Source organism: Enhydra lutris, unplaced genomic scaffold (genome assembly GCF_002288905.1).
Source record: "Enhydra lutris kenyoni isolate GAN:26980312 unplaced genomic scaffold, ASM228890v2 scaffoldscaffold75, whole genome shotgun sequence".
In the NCBI taxonomy this organism is placed as follows: Eukaryota; Metazoa; Chordata; class Mammalia; order Carnivora; family Mustelidae; genus Enhydra; species Enhydra lutris.
This window is the reverse complement of record NW_019154159.1, coordinates 6415069-6432093: the sequence shown is the minus strand read 5'-3', so window position 1 is coordinate 6432093 and position 17025 is coordinate 6415069. Positions and strand designations below refer to the sequence as shown.

The 17025-nt window shown below is 51.3% G+C and overlaps 1 protein-coding gene across 3 annotated transcripts in view; it reads left to right on the top strand.

Moving 5' to 3' along the window:
* Nucleotides 1–17025, top strand: part of LOC111160457 (UDP-GlcNAc:betaGal beta-1,3-N-acetylglucosaminyltransferase like 1) — a 76253-nt gene that overhangs the window by 21398 nt on the left and 37830 nt on the right. For all 3 annotated transcript variants that reach the window (XM_022523600.1, XM_022523601.1, XM_022523599.1), the window contains exon 5: nt 16171–16236. In XM_022523600.1, coding sequence (XP_022379308.1) covers nt 16171–16236 — 66 coding nt within the window. The remainder of the gene's footprint in view (nt 1–16170; nt 16237–17025) is intronic.

Sequence of the window (17025 nt, the reverse complement as noted above, 5' to 3'; positions counted from 1 at the left end):
CAGGGGAGAGAGCAGAAGTGTCTGGCCCCCAGCCATGGAGCTGTTGGGGTGCAGAGGACTTGGGGCTGCCGTGGACCAGGGGCGGCCGTTGCTGGGGTGCCTGTGGGCTCCCTGCCTGGGGCCAATGTAAGGCATCCTTGCACAGAGACCCCACAGGCCTCAGAGGCTCCCTCCCCACAATTGGGCATGTCAGGAGCTCTCGCTTCTGGTCCTGGAGGGTCTGTGCTCACCCCCTTTCACCGTGGAGTCCAGGCAGGTGTGGGGGACCCAGCAGGGCCCTATGCCGGGGGGGGGGGTCTCGTGATGCTGTTCGCACCCGCCCCCCAGTTTCTCCAGGGTCCAGTGCACCATCTGGCTTTTCTCTGACAGAGAGGAAGGTCCTTAAACAACCTTTTTGCAAGTGACTGAGAAGTTATTTCGGCCACTTTTCCAGTGAGTATTTTGCCCAAACTGCTAGAAAGGAGGCATATGGACTAATCTAGGTACTTTCAGTTGGTTTCTGTTCCCCTCCAGCTCTGTCCTGTGTGCATGGGGAGGGCGGGAGGTTGGGCAGAAGCAAAGGGACAGAGTACCTCCCAGGAGTGGGACACAGGACACTTTGAGAGCACAGCCCTGAGCCCAGGGGTGACTGCGCCCGGGAGGCTGCCAGGGGTGGTGTCTTGCTGTGTAGCATGGCCTGCGGCTAGTGATGGGTGGGACACCCCTGTTGCCAGCAGGTAAGGTGGGGGGGTTGCCTTTCTCCTATCTGCATCCCACGCGCACTGATTTTTCTCTCTGACTTGTGAGTCACATGTGGGGTCATTCAGAAAAGGGTGTTGGTATCTGCTGCCTAGAACCCGGAAAATTTGGGACACAGCTGGGCCACGTGGCAGGTTCAGGTCTGCAGGGCCTGCAGACACCTGCTTTTCCAACGGACTGTCGGCTAGAAGTTTTGGGCTCCATGGGCAAGGGGGGGGCAGGAAGCCCTGGGGGAGGAGAGGCGCAGGAGGGAGCCTGGCCGGGCCTCCAGGCTGCTGCCTCCCTGGGCCGAGTCGTCCCTCCAGCCTCACAGACACTGCTATGCAGGGATCCACACGGGCTTCTGCGAGATTCCGTTCCCAACTGGGGTGAACCTCAGTGGTTGGCAAATGAGAATTTTCTTTTGTTTTAAAAAGCACGCTTTTTAAACAACATATCAGGGTAAATAAACACCCGCATCCGATCAAATAAACAAGGGACAGAAAACTCAAAGCTTCGTTTAGAAGTTGTTTTGCACTTTATCAACTCTTGTGAGTGTGTGTTGATGGCCGTGTGCTCCCACACGTGGGGTGTTTGCGGGGACAGCGCCGGGGGCATTGGGGTGATGCGCTGCGCCCCTGCTTCTCCGGACACAGCACCACCTCTCTTCGGCTCTCCCGAGGCGAATTACTGGCTCTGGGTTGGAGCCCGAGCCAGGGCATGAGCTGGGTCAGGAGGAGGGCCTGTGGTCTTGGTGGTGACTGTCCCCAACGCGGCTCAAGGAGCTGCGGCAAGAGGCAGAGGACACCCTCGGCGGGCGAGAGGCTGGGCGGACCCTTGTTCGCTGGGCGTCCGCACGCGGGCACTGGTCTGCGCGTGTGGGCTGCTCCGTTTGTTCTCGGAAGGGAAGAGAGTCCTTCTTCTCGGCACCCCCGAGAGGCTTCCCTGGAGCGGAGAACAGCCGAGCAGAGGGCCACGTGCACCCCAGAAGTCCCCACACGTGGCCGCTCGCCGCTTCCGGAGCCGCACCGGCTGTTTGTGTCGGCTCTGGGCGTTTGTGCTTGGCAGGCTCCGGCTCCTGTCGGGGCCTCGGACCTTCGTTTCTTTACAGAGACGGGTGCCCCAGACAGCGGTGCGCTTTTGAAGTATTTTCTGTTTGTGCAGGGTGTTTCCGTTTTACGGCCTAGGAAAGGGGGTGAGCTGGGTGTTTGTCCAGCTGCCCCTCCGAGGGCTGGTCGCGGAACCCACTGGCCAGGAGAGAGCCTGCTGCAGACGTGGATTTGGGCCACGGTGGATGGACAGACTCTAGACCCTGCAGGCAGGCTTGGCTCACGAGCTTCAGAGCAGCTCCTTTGCTCCTCCTGAGAAGGGGAAGGTGGCCCACCTCCCGTTCCTGCCCGCGGCAGTGACCTCTGCTTGTCTCCCTGCCCTCTGCGTCACTCTGTGTCCCTTTGTGCCACAGGCCCCTGCTGTTTCCTGTGCTCACGCTGGGGCCTGGTAGACAGGAGGGGCCACTGTGCCCAGCTGGCAGGGCATACATGCTGACCTGCCCTGGGAACAGGAGGGCAGGAGATGGAAGGCAAGGACTGTCGGCTCTGGGCTGTGTGAGCCCCCGGCAGCCCCCGTCCTGCCCCTGCAGCCCAGATCCCCGTGCCCCTCCTCCTTCCTGCTGAATCTCTTGCTGATCCCAGGAATTCTTGTCTTCTCTCCCAGCGACAGGGATTTCCTCTCTCGGGGGAGCAGGGAGCCCGGGGAGGGGCATTGGCCTTCTAGTCTGGATTTTGTTGGAGGAGGGATGGCACAGCCTGAGTGTGTGTGTGTATTTAGTGAGTCCGCGGGTTTGATCCCCGGTCACGTGTGTGCTTCTGCTAGGATCGTGGCTACAGAAAAGTTGTGTGTGCATGGGGATGGGGGCTGGAGACAGACGGGCAAACACCGTGCATCTGGGGTGCTGCTGTGTCCCGAGCAGCCGTGCGGAACCCGAGCCTGGCAGGACTTTAACAAGGCGGCATGGAGCGAACTCAGAGTGAGTTCAAAAGGGAAAGTGAACTTTCTCCCTAAATACTAGGTGTGCTTTACGGGAGACAGAGTTAAAAATCAGCCACGTAATAAAAGACGCCCATTGGCCGTGCACAAACGCACGTGCCCACGGGAGGCTCCTGTAGTCCAGGCTGGCGTGGCCTCACACCACTCGGCGCTCACCCTGCTCCTTGGAGGACGCCAACGCGGTCTCTCCAGAAGAGGCGCAGAGCTGTCCGGTCGTCTGCTCTCCCCCTTCCGCAGGGCTTCCTCCTGCCCCGGAGCGAAGGGCACACGGAACCCAGGGGGTGTGCTCTCGTGGTCGGCCTGTTTTGCTCAGCACGCTGGTTCGGAGACGGACCCGTGTTGCCGCCGACATCTGCGTGTCGGTCTTCAGGGGCCGCTGAGCCGGCTCCGTCAGCACCACGGGGGTCCGGCGGCCGTGAGGACAGACTCTCTGTGGGCGTGCGGTCGCTCCGGTGAGTCTCCAGCGACAGAGCTGATGGGGGATAGAGATGCTCGTTTGCCTTCGTAAGGGGCTTGAGAACGATTTTCCAAAGGGGTGAACAGTTTCAGTCTGAGTCCCTCCCAGCACTTGGAGTTGTCTGTCCTTGAGCCTCGGGGCGCACCTGTGGGACTGTCTCCCGTGGTCTCGGATGGCATCTCCCGATGACCAAAGACAGGCACTCTCTGGTCACCTGCGCGTCCTCCTATGACTTCTCAGGGAGACACAGGGTCCTTCTCCTGGTCTATGACTTGCCTTTGTTGTCATTTCTGAGGCGTCTTAAGGAGCAGAAGTTACGGGTTATGATTAAGTCCATCTTCTCAGTTTTTCCTGTCAAGATTTGTGCTTTGGGGTCCTAAGAACCGAGGAAATCTCTGCCCCAGGACTTTGTCCCTGTTTCTCCCTAGAGGTTTTCTGGTTTTGTCTTTTACACGGAGGTGTGTGAGCTGCTCGGGCTCATCTGAGTGTGGTGTGGAGGGGGACGGGGGTGGGGACAGTCTCCCGCCACGGACCCAGCTCCAGCACCTGAGCCCACGCAGCATCTCTGCTGAAGGTCGGGGGCTGACGGTGCAGACCCCCATCTCCGTCCTCGAGCCACTTTCACGCGGCCTCTGTTCCGGTGGCTGCGGCAGGAGCAACGAACTGAAAGGACCCGGTGTGGTCGGGGCCTCCGGCTGCGTTCTGTCTTTGCACAATGGCTTTGGTTTTCTTAGGTCTTTTGAATCAAATTTCTGCGTTTGGACCGAGCTGTCACATCTGCTTGGGTTTTTACTGGAATTACATTGACTCTCTCGACCCATGTGGGGGTCTTACCAACACTGGATGTTCTGACCCATAAACACGGTACATCTCTTTATCTCTTTAGGCTTCTTGGATTTCCGTCAGAAATGTTTTATATTTTCAGTGTACAGGTGTTGCATAAATTTAACAAAATCCATCACTAAGTATTTTACAGGTTTTGGTGCTATCAAAAACTGGTATTAAAAGTTAATCCCCAGGGGCGCCTGGGTGGCTCAGTGGGTTAAGCCTCTGCCTTCGGCTCAGGTCATGGTCTCAGGGTCCTGGGATCGAGCCCCGCATCGGGCTCTGCTCGGTGGGGAGCCTGCTTCCTCCTCTCTCTCTGCCTGCCTCTCTGCCTACTTGTGATCTCTGTCACATAAGTAAATAAAATCTTTAAAAAAAAAAATTTAATCCCCTGTTTTATTGCTGTAAATCTTCTAAATTACCTTATCAGTTATAGTAGGTTTTTGTGTTAAGAATTCACTGTGAAGTGAGGAGTAGACTTTGACGTGGTTCTGACCGAGAGCGCGTATGCCCTGGTCTCAGCTCGCCATGCGGACCGGGCTCCAGGCAGAGTCACCCAGAAGTGGTTCTGCCAAGCCCTCGTCACGCTCAGAGCCGCGTCTGTGGCATCGCCCACTCTGTGAGGAACACACCGGAGAAGGGCACCAGCCCTCACGAAGCAGGCACGTGGGCAGCCGCCCCAGAGCCCCTCTCGCTCCTTCCCGGCTCCGTCTCTTATCCACCCCACAGTCCGATGTCGTCTTGTTCACTGGCCGGACAGCCCCGCCTGGGTTTGAGCTCTGTGACCCTCCGCGTCCGGCTCCACTGCGCTGCGGCTTGCCGGCCTCCCCACCCTCTGAAAGCCACCAGCGGGTGACGGGGCTCGCAGTCGGGAGTCACGTCCGTTTAGTCTTTTCCTTCACGGTCAGCGCCTTGCGCCTTCTTCTTTTGAGGCACTTTCTCCTACTTTGAGGCCCTGAAATTATTCTGTCAGTTCCAGATGCTTTCTTTTTTACCTTTTATATTTTGATCTAAACTCCACTTGGAATTGTCTTTGTTCATTTTTATTTAAGTTTAACATGACACCGATGAGGGTGAGGTCGGAAGTGCACTGTCCGTGGAGACGTGCGAAACTGCGCTGTCCTGTGCCGCTTTCCACAGGCCCGGCCGGGAGCCCCGCCAGCGTCCCGCGTGCCCTCTGTTCCTCCCCAGAAGCCTCCTTCTCCTCTACAGCATGACTGGGATGCAGACCCCAAAGTTAGTTTCATCTTGTTTTGACCTTTGCGTGATTCCTCACATATTCCTTTGTGTCTGGCTTATCGTGCCCAACATCAGGTTTTGGAGATTAGTGCTGGGTTAGCCGCATTTCCCTTTTATTGCTGGGTGACGGTCTGGTGCGTGGAGACGCCCAGCTCCTGCCTTCTGCTGGCCGGACGTTTGGGTCTTCGAGCCATGCTGACAGGAAGCGCGTGTGCGTTTCTGTCGGGGCGCGTGCGGCTGCGGGGCTGCGTGTCACGCGTGTGAGGAGGGGCTGGTGTGGCTGTGGTGCCGTGCTCCCGTGCGGCAGGCACTCGTCAGGCAGGGGAAGGCGTGCGGCTGGCCTGTCTCTCGGCCCTTCCTGTGTCTGGTCTCCTGCACTTGAGTCCTCTGGTCGTCACAGGGAGGGGCCTGGGTGTGGTTTTAAGTTCATTTCCCTGACGTCTGATGAGGTTGCAGGTGGGTATTTGGGTATTTTCTTCGTGTAGTGCCTGCTCATGTCTCTTGCCCATTTTTAATGATGTTCCCTCTTTTTCTTCAATAAGGAGTTAATCAGAGGTGTTGGATACAAGTCCTTCGCTGAATGTACGGATTACAGAGCTCCTCCCACTCTGTGGCTTTAGTTTTTGTTCTTATTTTTTTTAATTTGTTTATTACTTCTTATTTATTTATCTAATAATCTCAGCATCCAGTGTGGGGCTCAAGATCAAGAGACACGCGTTCTTTTTTGTCTTCAGTAGAGTCTTGGGTGAATGGAAGTGTCTGACTTACTGTCTGGTCGTTTCCTAATTGCTGGTACTTCTTTCCCCAGTTGTGAAAGCTTTCGTTTACCTCATTCTCTTGAAGATATTTTTCTGTATCATTCTCTGGAAGCTTCATGGTTGCTTTTCACATTCAGATCTGTACTCAATCTAGAATTACTTCTGTCTGCCTATAGGTAGAGGTCCTGAATGACTCCTTCTCGGAGGGGTTTCCCGTGGGTGTAGCATTGACTGAAAGAAAGGACCTTGCACGTAGCTTTCGAGATGTCTTTAGTCCAGGGTTGACGTGTGTAGGGCCTGTTTCTGGCCTCTGTGTCCTGTCCATCTGGGCTGGTGGTCTGTCCTTCATTTGCCACACTGCAGCTTTACAGAACACAGTGTAGTTTGATTCTGTAAGTCCTCTTGTTCGTATACTTCAGTGTTTTTGGCTATTCTTTAAAAAAATTTCTTTGCACGGGATCACCTGGGTGGCTCAGTCGGTTAAGCATCCAACTCTTGATCTCCACTCCGGTCTTTTTTATTAAAGTCTAGTTCACTGACATACAGTTCAGTATTGGTTTCAGGAGTCGAATTTGGTGGTTCATCACTTACGTACGGCACTCACCACTCATCATGTCAGAAGCCCTCCTTAATCCCGTCCCCCATCTATCCCATCCCCCACTCAGCTCCCTCCATCAACCCTCAGTTTACTCTTTATAGTTAAGAGTCTCTCATGATTTGCTTCCCTCTGTCTCTCTTTTTCCCTCTCTTGTATATTCATTCACCTATTTTTTCCTTAAATGCCACATGTGAGTGAGATCATATGCTATTTGTCTTTCTCTGGCTTATTTCACTCAGCGTAACACTCTCTAACGCCATTCACGTCGTTGCAAATGGATTTGATTCTTCCCAACGGCTGAGTCCTGTTCCTTGGTGTATATACCGCAGCCTCTTCATCCATCCGTTGGCAGACATCCGGGCTCTTTCCATAGTTCAGCTACTGCGGACATTGCTGCTATGAACACTGGGGTGCAGGTGCTCCTTCCAGGGTGTGTTTCCGTGTCCTCTGGGTTAGTACCCAGTAGTGCAGTGGCTGGATTGCAGGGTGGCTCTATTTTCAGCTTTCTGGGGACCCTCCACACTACTCTGCAGAGTGTCCACACCAGCTTGCATTCCCACCAGCCATGTAGGAGGCCCCCCTTCTCCACAACAGCTTTCTGTTCATTGATTTTATATCCTGCATGTATCAGTTCTAGCGATTTTTTGGTGGAGTCTTACAGGTTTTCTACATGGAGTATCACGTCATCTGCAGACACTGGAAGCTTGGCTTCTTCCTTCCTCTCTGGATGCCTTTTCCTTTGTGCTGTCTGATTGCTGAGGCTAAGACTTCCCGTCCTGTGTCAGATGGTGAGAGTGGACGTCCCTGTATGTTCCTGACCTTAGGGAAAAGCTCTCAGTTTTCCCCACTGAGAATGATACTCGCTGTGGTCTTTAGTCTATGGGTATTATGACGTTGAGCTCTATTCCCTCTATCCCTGCTTGGTCGAGGGTTTGGATCAAGAGAGGAAGCTGTACTTTGTCAAATGTCTTTTCTGCATCTACTGAGAGGATCATATGGTTCTTGTTCTGTCCTTTATTAATGTGTTGTATCGCATTGATCGATTTGCAGATGTTGTCCCACCCCTGCAGCCCAGGAATAAATCCCACTTGGTTGTGGTGAATACTTTTAATGTACTGTTGAATTTGACTTGCTAGTGTTTTATTGAGAATTTTTTCATCCATGTTCATCAGGGATGTTGGTCTATAAGTCTCCTTTTTGGTGGGGTCTTTGTCTGGTTTTAGTATCGGCGGAATGCTGGCCTCATAGAGATTGGGAGTTTTCTTTCCATTTCTATTTTTTAGAACAGTTTGAGAAAAATAGATATTAATTCTTCTTTCCTAATTGCTGGTGCTTCTTTCCCCAGTTGTGAAAGCTTTCGTTTACCTCATTCTCTTGAAGATATTTTTCTGTGTCATTCTCTGGAAGCTTCATGGTTGCTTTTCACATTCAGATCTGTACTCAATCTAGAATTACTTCTGTCTGCCTGTGGGTAGAGGTCCCCTGGTAGAATTCCCCTGGGAAGCTGTCTGGCCCTGGGAGGTTCTTGATGACTGCTTCAGTTTCCCTGCTGGTTATGGGTCTGTTCAAATTCTCTGTTTCTTCCTGTTTCAGTTTAGGTAGTTTATATGTTTCTAGGAATGTATCCATTTCTTCCAGATTGCCCATTTTGTTGGCATATTTGCTCATAATCTCTTATAATTGCATTTCTGCCATGTTCATCATCTCTTCTCTTTCATTTGTGATTTTATTTATTTGGGTCCTTTTTCTTTTTCATGAGTCTGGCCAGTGGTTTATCAATCTTGTTAACTCTTTCCAAGAACCAGCTCCAAGTTTTGTTGATCTGTTCTACAGTTTTGTTTTGTTTTTTTAATTTCAATATCATTTATTTGTGCTCTAAGCTTTATTTCCTTTCTTCTGCTGGCTTTAGGCTTTATTTGCTGTTCCTTTTCCAGTTCCTTTAGGTGTAAAGTTAGGTTGTGTATTTGAGAATTATCTTGCTTCTTGAGAACAGTATGTATTGCTATATGCTTTCCTCTTAAGACCTGCTGCATCCCAAAGGTTTTGAACTGTCGTGCTTCCATTTTCATTTGTTTCCATGTACTTTTTAATTTCTTCTTTAATTTCCTGGTTGACCCATTCGTTCTTTGTAGGATGTTCTTTAACTTCCATGTATTTGTGGCCTTCCCTAATTTTTTCCTGTGGTTGACTTCAAGTTTTAAAGCATTGTGGTCTGAAAATATGCACGATCTGATCTCAATCTTTTTGTACTTGTGGGGGCTGATTTGTGACCCAGTATGTGATCTATCCTGGAGAATGTTCCATGTGCACTTGAAAAGAATTTGTATTCTGCTGCTTTAGAATAAAATGTTCTGAACATGCCTGTTAAGTCCATCTGGTCCAGTGTGTCAGACAAAGCCATTGTTTCCTTGCCAGTCTGCTTCAGTGCTCTGGTGTGAGTGGGGTGTTAAAGTCCCCTACTTTGTATTGTAGGGGACTTTATTGTGTTGTATTGTAATTTTTATTGTATCGTGTTTATTTTGTATTGTATTGTATTGTTTTATATTGTATCATATCGTATTGTATCGTTTTGTGTTGTGTTGTATCATATCGTATTGTTTTGTGTTGTGTTGTATCGTATTGTATGTTGTATTTTTTATTGTATCGTATTGTATTGTATTGTATCGTATATTGTATCATATCGTATCGTATCGTTTTGTTTTTGTTGTGTTGTATTGTATCATACCATATCGTATCATATCATATTGTTTTGTATTGTATTGTGTCGTGTCATGTCATGTCGTTTTGTATACCTATATTGTATTATCATCCACGAGTTTCTTTATGCATGTTATTAATTGATTCATATATCTGGCTGCTCCCAGGTTGGGGACATAAATATTTACAATTGCTAGATCTTCTTGATGGATAGATTCCTTAGTTATAATACAGCATCCTCCTTCATCTCTTATCACCATCTTTGGTTTAAAATGTAGTTTGTCTGACCATAGGAGACTCTTAATCTCACAAAACAAATGGAGGGTTGTTGGTGGGGGGGAGGGAGAGGGTGGTTGGGTTATGGACATTGGGGAGGGCATGTGCTATGGTGAGTGCTGTGAAGTGTGTAAAAGTGGCAATTCACAGACCTGTACCCCTAGGGCTAATAATACATTATATGTTAATAAAAAAATAAAAAATGTAAATAAAAAAAAAAACTCAGTCCACCAGCCTGCAAACATAGTATATCTCTCCGTTTGTATAGGTCTTTTAAAATTTCTCTCAGCAGTGTTATGTACTTTTCATTAATAGATTTGGAATATTCTTTGTTAAATCTATGCCTAAATATTTCTGATTTTTTTACATTATTATAAATGGCATTTAAAAAGGTAAAATAAGGGGTGCCTGGTGGCTCAGTGGGTTAAAAAGCCTCTGTCTTTGGCTTAGGTCATGATCCCAGGGTCCTGGGATCGAGCCCCACATCGGGCTCTCTGCTCAGCAGGGAGCCTGCTTCCTCCTCTCTCTCTGCCTGCTTGTGATCTCTGTCTGTCAAATACACAAATAAAATCTTTAAAAAAATAAAATAAAATAAAATAAAATCTCGTTTGTCTGATATAAGGATGACTACCCCCAGCTTTCTTTTAGTGCCCATTAGCATGACAGATGGTTCTCCACCCTCACTTTCAATCTGAAGGTGTCTTTAGGACTAAAATGAGTCTCTTGTGGGCAACATATAGATGGGGCTTGTGTTTTTTTTCAACTCAGGTCTTGGTCTCAGGGTCATGAGTTCAGGCCCCCTCCATTGGACTCCACACTGGCATGGAGCCCAGCTTAAAAAAGTTTTTGTGTGGGGTGTCTTGGTGGCTCAGATGGTTAAGTGTCTGCCTTCGGCTCAGGTCATGGTCCCAGGGTCCCGGGATCGAGTCCCCCATTGGGCTCCCTGTTCAGCGGGGAGCCTGCTGCTCCCCCTGCTTGTTCACTTTCTCAAATTAATAAATAAAATCTTTTTAAAAAATCAACTGTGTTTTTATATAAATGTCAGTTATTTGTTAATTTCCACAGACTCTCCAGTGAGGATCTTGAGGGAATTAGATGCTGAGTCTGTGGGTCGGCTGTGGGAGGGCTGACTGCTTTACGGTGCTCAGTTTTCCTAACAGGGAACCTGTGTCCACTCGTCTCTTTATCTCAGCAGCCGTGCGCGGTTTTCCTACTAGAGGGCTCACGGTCCTTCAGTAAATTAATTCCTTGGTATCCCTTGGTATTTGGTTTCGAAAAAACATCTGTTATCAGCTTTACTAAGATAGAATTCACATAAAATCCACCTGCTCGAAGTGTACAATTCAGGGGTTTGGGTGCATTCGCAGTGTCGTGCAGTGCTTACCACTGTCCAGTTCGGGGACATTGCCGTCACAACATAACCCCCCCCAGTTAGCCCTCACTCCTGATCCCCCAGCTCTCAGCCAGGCCCCCTTTCTGCCTCTGCGGGCTTCCCCGTTCTGGACATCTCCTGGAAGTGGTACGGACGTGGTTGGGTCTCTGTGACCAGCTTTCTTTGTCTTTCCCTCATGTTGCAGCCGTGTCAGAGCTCTGTTTCTTCCCAGCACGGCGTCATGGGACCCTGGATGCAGGAACCACATCTTGTTTATCCAGATGCTGCTTGATGAGCGTTTGAGTTGTATCTGCTTTTAGCTGCTCAGCAGACGTGGACACAAGCATTCCTGTACTAGTTCCCCTGTGTACAGACGTGTCCAGTTCTCGTGGGCATAGACCCAGAACTGGTGCTGCTGGGCTGTAAACTCCACGTTTAGCATTTTGAGGAATTGCCAGACTGTTTCCAAAGGAGCTTACCACTTTACATTCTCACCAATGATGTGGGAGAATAATCTGATATTTTTTGGTATTATTGTAAGTAGCATCATATAAAAATTTTGTAGGTATAAAGACATTAATTTAACCTTATTAATCTTGTATTCAGGAACCCTGCTGAACTTACTTTTAATTCCAGTATTTCTCTGTTGATTATTTTGGGACGTTTATGTCTACAATCCCTTTTTCTCTTTCTAAGCCTTGTGCTTTTTATTTCTTTTTCTTGACTTGAGTTTCCAGTCGGTTGTTAACCAGACATTGCGAGAATGGGTGTCCTCATCTCCTTTCCAATCTCAGAGAAGGTGCTGAGCCCTTTCACTATTAAGTGCACTGTTTGCCATATGTATTTGTCACTTCTGCCCTTAATGACATTGGGGGAAGTTCTCTTGCAGAGCTGAAGGAAGAGTGGATGGCCCAGGGATAGGAAAGGCTCTTGTCACCACGCCTGCTGGGCGGGTCCCCCACAGCGGCTGGGGGCCTCTGCTCAGGGCCTGCCCCATGGCTGAGGAGACCCCCAGCACCCGCACGGATGGGGCCTCTGCCCCCGTTTCCTCCCAGTTGGGGGAGCTCTTTTCACTATCTTGTTAAATCTTCACAAGAATTTAAATTTTGATGAAGCCCCACTTTTCTTTGAGGATTCTTCGCTTTGCTCAGGGTCACCGAGATTTTCCTAGGAGTTCCCAGTTTTAGCTCTGACACTGAGGTCCGTGGTCTACGTCAGATTCATTCTGTGTGTGGTGGGGCGTCTGTGTGCGTCCTTGCCTTCTGGCCCCCGGGGTCCCAGCCTCTGCCTTGTAGGTCCTCATCTGCTGGGTCTGAGCCCGCATCTCCCACCCAAGTGCTAGCTTCCCCGAAAGCATGAGGTCTCCACGGTGTTTCTTCTTTGGCCAACACTGCCGTTCTGGGTCTTTGTGTCTCCATGGGAATTTCAGAGGCAGCTGCCAGTTTCTGTAAAAATGCAAGTTTGAGATTTGGATTTGAGTTGCAGTGAATCCATAGGTCAATTGGGGGAGAATTGTTTCGTGATGTTGAGTCTTCTGACCATGAATGTGGGATGTGTCTCTGTTCACTTAGATCTTTCCCTTCTTTCAGTGAGTTTCCTAATTTCCACCGTACAAGGCTAGCACTTTCTCTGTATATTGTATCATATCGTATCGTATCGTTTTGTTTCATGTTGTGTTAATTCCTAATTCAATATTTTTTCCCTTTTTATAGATCTCTTCAGATTTTGTATTTTTTCTTCAGTCTATTTCAGAAACCCACGTCTTTTTAACAATTGTCCGTTTCATCAGAGCCACGTGATTCGTTGGCACGCGGTTGATTTGGGCTCTCCTGCCGCTCTCACACCTGCTCAGAGACCGGCCCTGCTGCCTCCGTTTCATTCCAGAATCTACTTGCTTGTGTCTCTTTCTCCCCGTGCAGCTCAGGGATAGCGGATGACAGCTCATGGGCCAAACCCGCTGGCAGCCTGTTTTTTATGACCTCCAAGCTAAAAATGGTCTTTTTTTTAAGTGCTACAAAACCAAAACGAACAAAAAGAGAAGAATATTGGCAGAAACCACATATGACCACAAAGACTGAAATACCTAGTATCTGGCCCTTTACAGAAAGAGTTTGCGGGTCTGCCGTGTAGCTCAAGGTTGGTTACATTTCTTGTTTTCAAAGAGCCAGTCGTCGTCTGAACTGATTTTCTCTAGTGTTTTCCTTTCCTCTCTCGCTGCTCAGATCTTTATTATTTTCTTCGGTTTACTTCTCGTGTAGTTTGCTCTTTTTCCTTGGTGTTTCCTAAGAACCCGGTCTTAGCTGGCACAGGGGTGGCCCCAGCTGTGCTGCCGTGTCACATGTTCACTTCCGCTCGGCCGGAACCCGTCGTGGTGTCCTCTTCTGCGCTGGGCTCTCCTCTGCACGCCGGTGGTGGGTCCCCCAGACTCTCCTGCACTTGATTTCTGCCTCCGCTTCCGTGTGGTCAGGGCACACGCCTTCTCTGGCCTTGGTGCTTTAACGCCGCGGCCCCCACGTGTGGCGAACGTCGCGGGCGGGCTGAGCGCTGCTCTGTGGGCTCCCGGCCAGCGGTCCAGCCCGGCGTGCGCGGCGCGTGGCCAGGCTCCCGCTCTCGCTCAGGTCTGCGTCTCTCTTCGGCTCCGAGCGTTTCTCTTTCCCGCTCCCGGGTCACGGGCTTGCAGGTGTGCTCACGCGTCCGCTCTCTGCTGGGGTCGTCCTTCTGCCCGCCCGCGGCCTCCCTCTTTGTCTCCCGTGGCTGCAGTTCGCGTGGGGGCCTTCCGTGCTCCCACGCTCCGTCGTTCTGTCTTTGGGCCTGAAGTCGGTCTCTCGCGAACAGTGGGTGGGCCCATCTTGTTTTGTTTCTGTGTCTGTTTTTTAAACTGCCGTCCGACAGTCGAGTTCTGGTGAAAGGACTGAGTTTACCACATGCGTTGTTTTCTGCTTGGCTGTGTGCCCGCCGTTCCCTGTTCATTTTCTGTCTCGCCCATTCATTCGTTCATTCGTTCCTCTGTTCTGCCCCTGCCGCCTCCGCCTTTTTTACTGAACAGATAATTTCTGTGGTCCTACTGACAATCATTCGTTTTTAACTCTTCTGAACTATTTCCTTAATGGTTGCTTTCTGGGGGGTCTTCCTGTGTTGTTCGGTGTGTTTTTCTCAGGTGCCTGCTTATCCCTGAGCATCGGCCTTGGTCTCTGAACACCTCCCTGTACATTGGAGGTCGTGGACGAGGGTCCACTTCTTCCAAAGCTTCTCCCTGGTTTCCCCAGGCACGTGGAAGAGCCGCCGTCCTGGGACTGCCAAGGCGGTGCCCCCAGACTCCTCTCACCCAAGGGAGGTCGGGGCTGCCGCCTGAGGAGTAATCCCCCACCCTGGTCGTGAGCAGCCTGGCTCCAGCTTCCCTCCTCTCAGAACCAGGGTCAGTGAGGCCTTCAGGGCAAAAGGGGCTTGTGTTTTCTGAGTTCAGGCCTTCTTGTGGATCTAGGCCCAGTTCCTGCCAGTGCTTCTCCTTAACTCTGTGTTACTCCTACAGACTCCTAAAATACACAGCTCTTAGCTGAACAGAGAGGAGTGTAGTTAGTGTGTCACTTCTGCAGGAGAATGTGGAATTTGCAGACCATATGAGCAAGAAAGCCCTCTGGGACTCAGAGTTTGAGCAGAGACACGCAGGAAGCTACTGTAGGCAAGTCACTGACCCCACGCTCTGCAGGCAGGCTTTCGACCTATTGGTGGGTCCACTGTCTTCCTCGCCTTCTTCAGGGTCTCCCTGTGGAGTGTGGGTCCTGAGTGTGGAGGTCTGACCACGTAACTTCTGTCTGTCTTCCAGCCCACGTGTCTGAAAGCCAGACATAAGGACACTTCACAACAAAAAAGAACAAAATAAACTTTTCATTCTGCGTAGAGGGAGAGCGTCATGTGGGTTAGGGTAACATTCATGTCGGCAGCCCATCCCACACCTCGCGTGGCCCAGGCTTCCGTCCACCTCCAGCTTTTGTCTGATGCTGGCTGCGAAGCTACTTAACTTGAAGCTCCAAGATTCTCTCAACTGCAGAATTCTTTGACTAGATGAGCTTTTTTCCACCCATTATCTTGCTGAGCTTGGGCTCTGCTGGGGCTGGTGCGGGACCTTCCCTCCGTCCCCGTCCTTTATGTCCCTTCTGCCTCTCCTGTGTCCTTCCTCCTCCTCCTCTTCTTCCCCTTCCTCCTCCTCCCCTCTCCCTCCCTCCTCCTCCCCCCATCCTCCTCCTCCTTTCGTGCCTTAGCCACAGGCCCCCTCAGCTCCATTTATCACAGGTAATTTGATGAGTACGATGTGCCTGAGGCCCTTCTGCAGGAATATGAATACATGTACAGGCCTTTTAGTTTATTGCTCAGTTTAAAGAGAGTTTCTCCCCAATGACAATATTTTTAGTTCTTGTATTGGGTACATTTGTACCTTAACCAGAACATTGAAATGTTCTTTTATCATGAAGTAGAATGTACCTGTAGAAGAATGAACAAAACATTTGTGTACTTTGAGGGTTGAAGAAAGCAAACATGTACATGAGCAGCTCCTGGTCAGGAAGGAGCTACGTGGCCAGTACCCCAGAGGTACGCTTGCCCCTCCGTCCCTGTGCAGAGCGGCCATCATTCCAACTTCAGGATTATTCTTGCTTTTCTCTATAGTTTGCATAATGTGTGCATTTCTCAGACCATACGGTTCATTGTTAAGTAAGTGTGTGATAGGACGTGTCTTTTCCTGCATCTCTGGCTCAGCACGTGTCTGTGTGAGGCGTCTGTGTGGGTGTCTCTGTGCCGTGGTCTCAGTGGTGACGGCCACTGCCGGCTTTTGCACTCCGGCGTCCCCGACAGCGGCCGGTCCTGTGTGTGAATGCCGCTGCTCGGAGCGTGTCCGTAGGTCCTCTGACGCTCACACGCTGGACTCCTTTCCCCGGTGGGTGACACGCCTGCGTCCTCGGGCTTCCTGTCCTGAGGCTGCTGGACACCCCGGCCCTCTGGGTGCGGGGCCAATGGCAAAGCGGGGATGACCTACATCCCCCCGCTGACTCACGGTGGGGCCGGGCCTGGACGTAGAGTCTGTGCCGCCTCTTCCCATCTCTTGCCCATTTCACTCTTCCGTGTTCTGTCGTTTTCTTTCTTGTCTGTGGGAGTTGCTTTACATGACTTGAAACTGTGCTTTTCACTTCAGGACGACGTGATGATGCCTCAGAGGGTGAGGCTCCAGCTGGAGGCTGCTGCCCAGCACCCAACAAGCGTGAGTCCGTGTCCATCCCTGGGCTGTCCCCAGGCTGTCCCCAGAACGTCCCCTGGACTGTCCCTGGGCCATCCCCCCGACTGTCCCTAGACTGTCCCCAGAACGTCCCCAGACTATTCCCAGACTATCCCCAGAACATCCCTAGAACCTCCCAGACTGTCCCCGGACCATCCCCACACCATCCCTCTGGACCCTGCGGGCCATCCCCAAACTGTCTGCAGATCATCCCCAGGCCGTCCCCCAGATTGTCCCCAGGCTGTCCCCAGGTTGTCCCTGGACCATCCCCAGACTGTCCCGGACTGTCCCCAGACTGTCCCCAGACCATCCCCCAGGCCGTCCCTGGACTGTCCGCAGATCGTATCCAGGCCATCCCCCAGACTGTCCCCGGGCTGTCCCCGGACCATCCCCAGACCATCCCTCCGGACCCCGCGGGCCATCCCCAAACTGTCCGCAGATTATCCCCAGGCCGTCCCCCAGATTGTCCCCAGGCTGTCCCCAGGTTCTCCCTGGACCATCCCCAGAACATCCCCAGGCTGTCCCTGGACCATCTCCAGACTGTCCCCAGGCTGTCCTCGGACCATCCCCAGAACGTCCCGGACTGTCCCCAGACTGTCCCCAGACCATCCCCGAGGCCGTCCCCAGACCGTCCACACATTATATCCAGGCCATCCCCCAGACTGTCCCCAGGGTGTCCCTGGACCATCCCCAGAACATCCCCAGGCTGTCCCCAGACCGTCCCCAGGCTGCCGTACAGACTGAGAGTTTCCCGACTGCAGGGATCACACACAG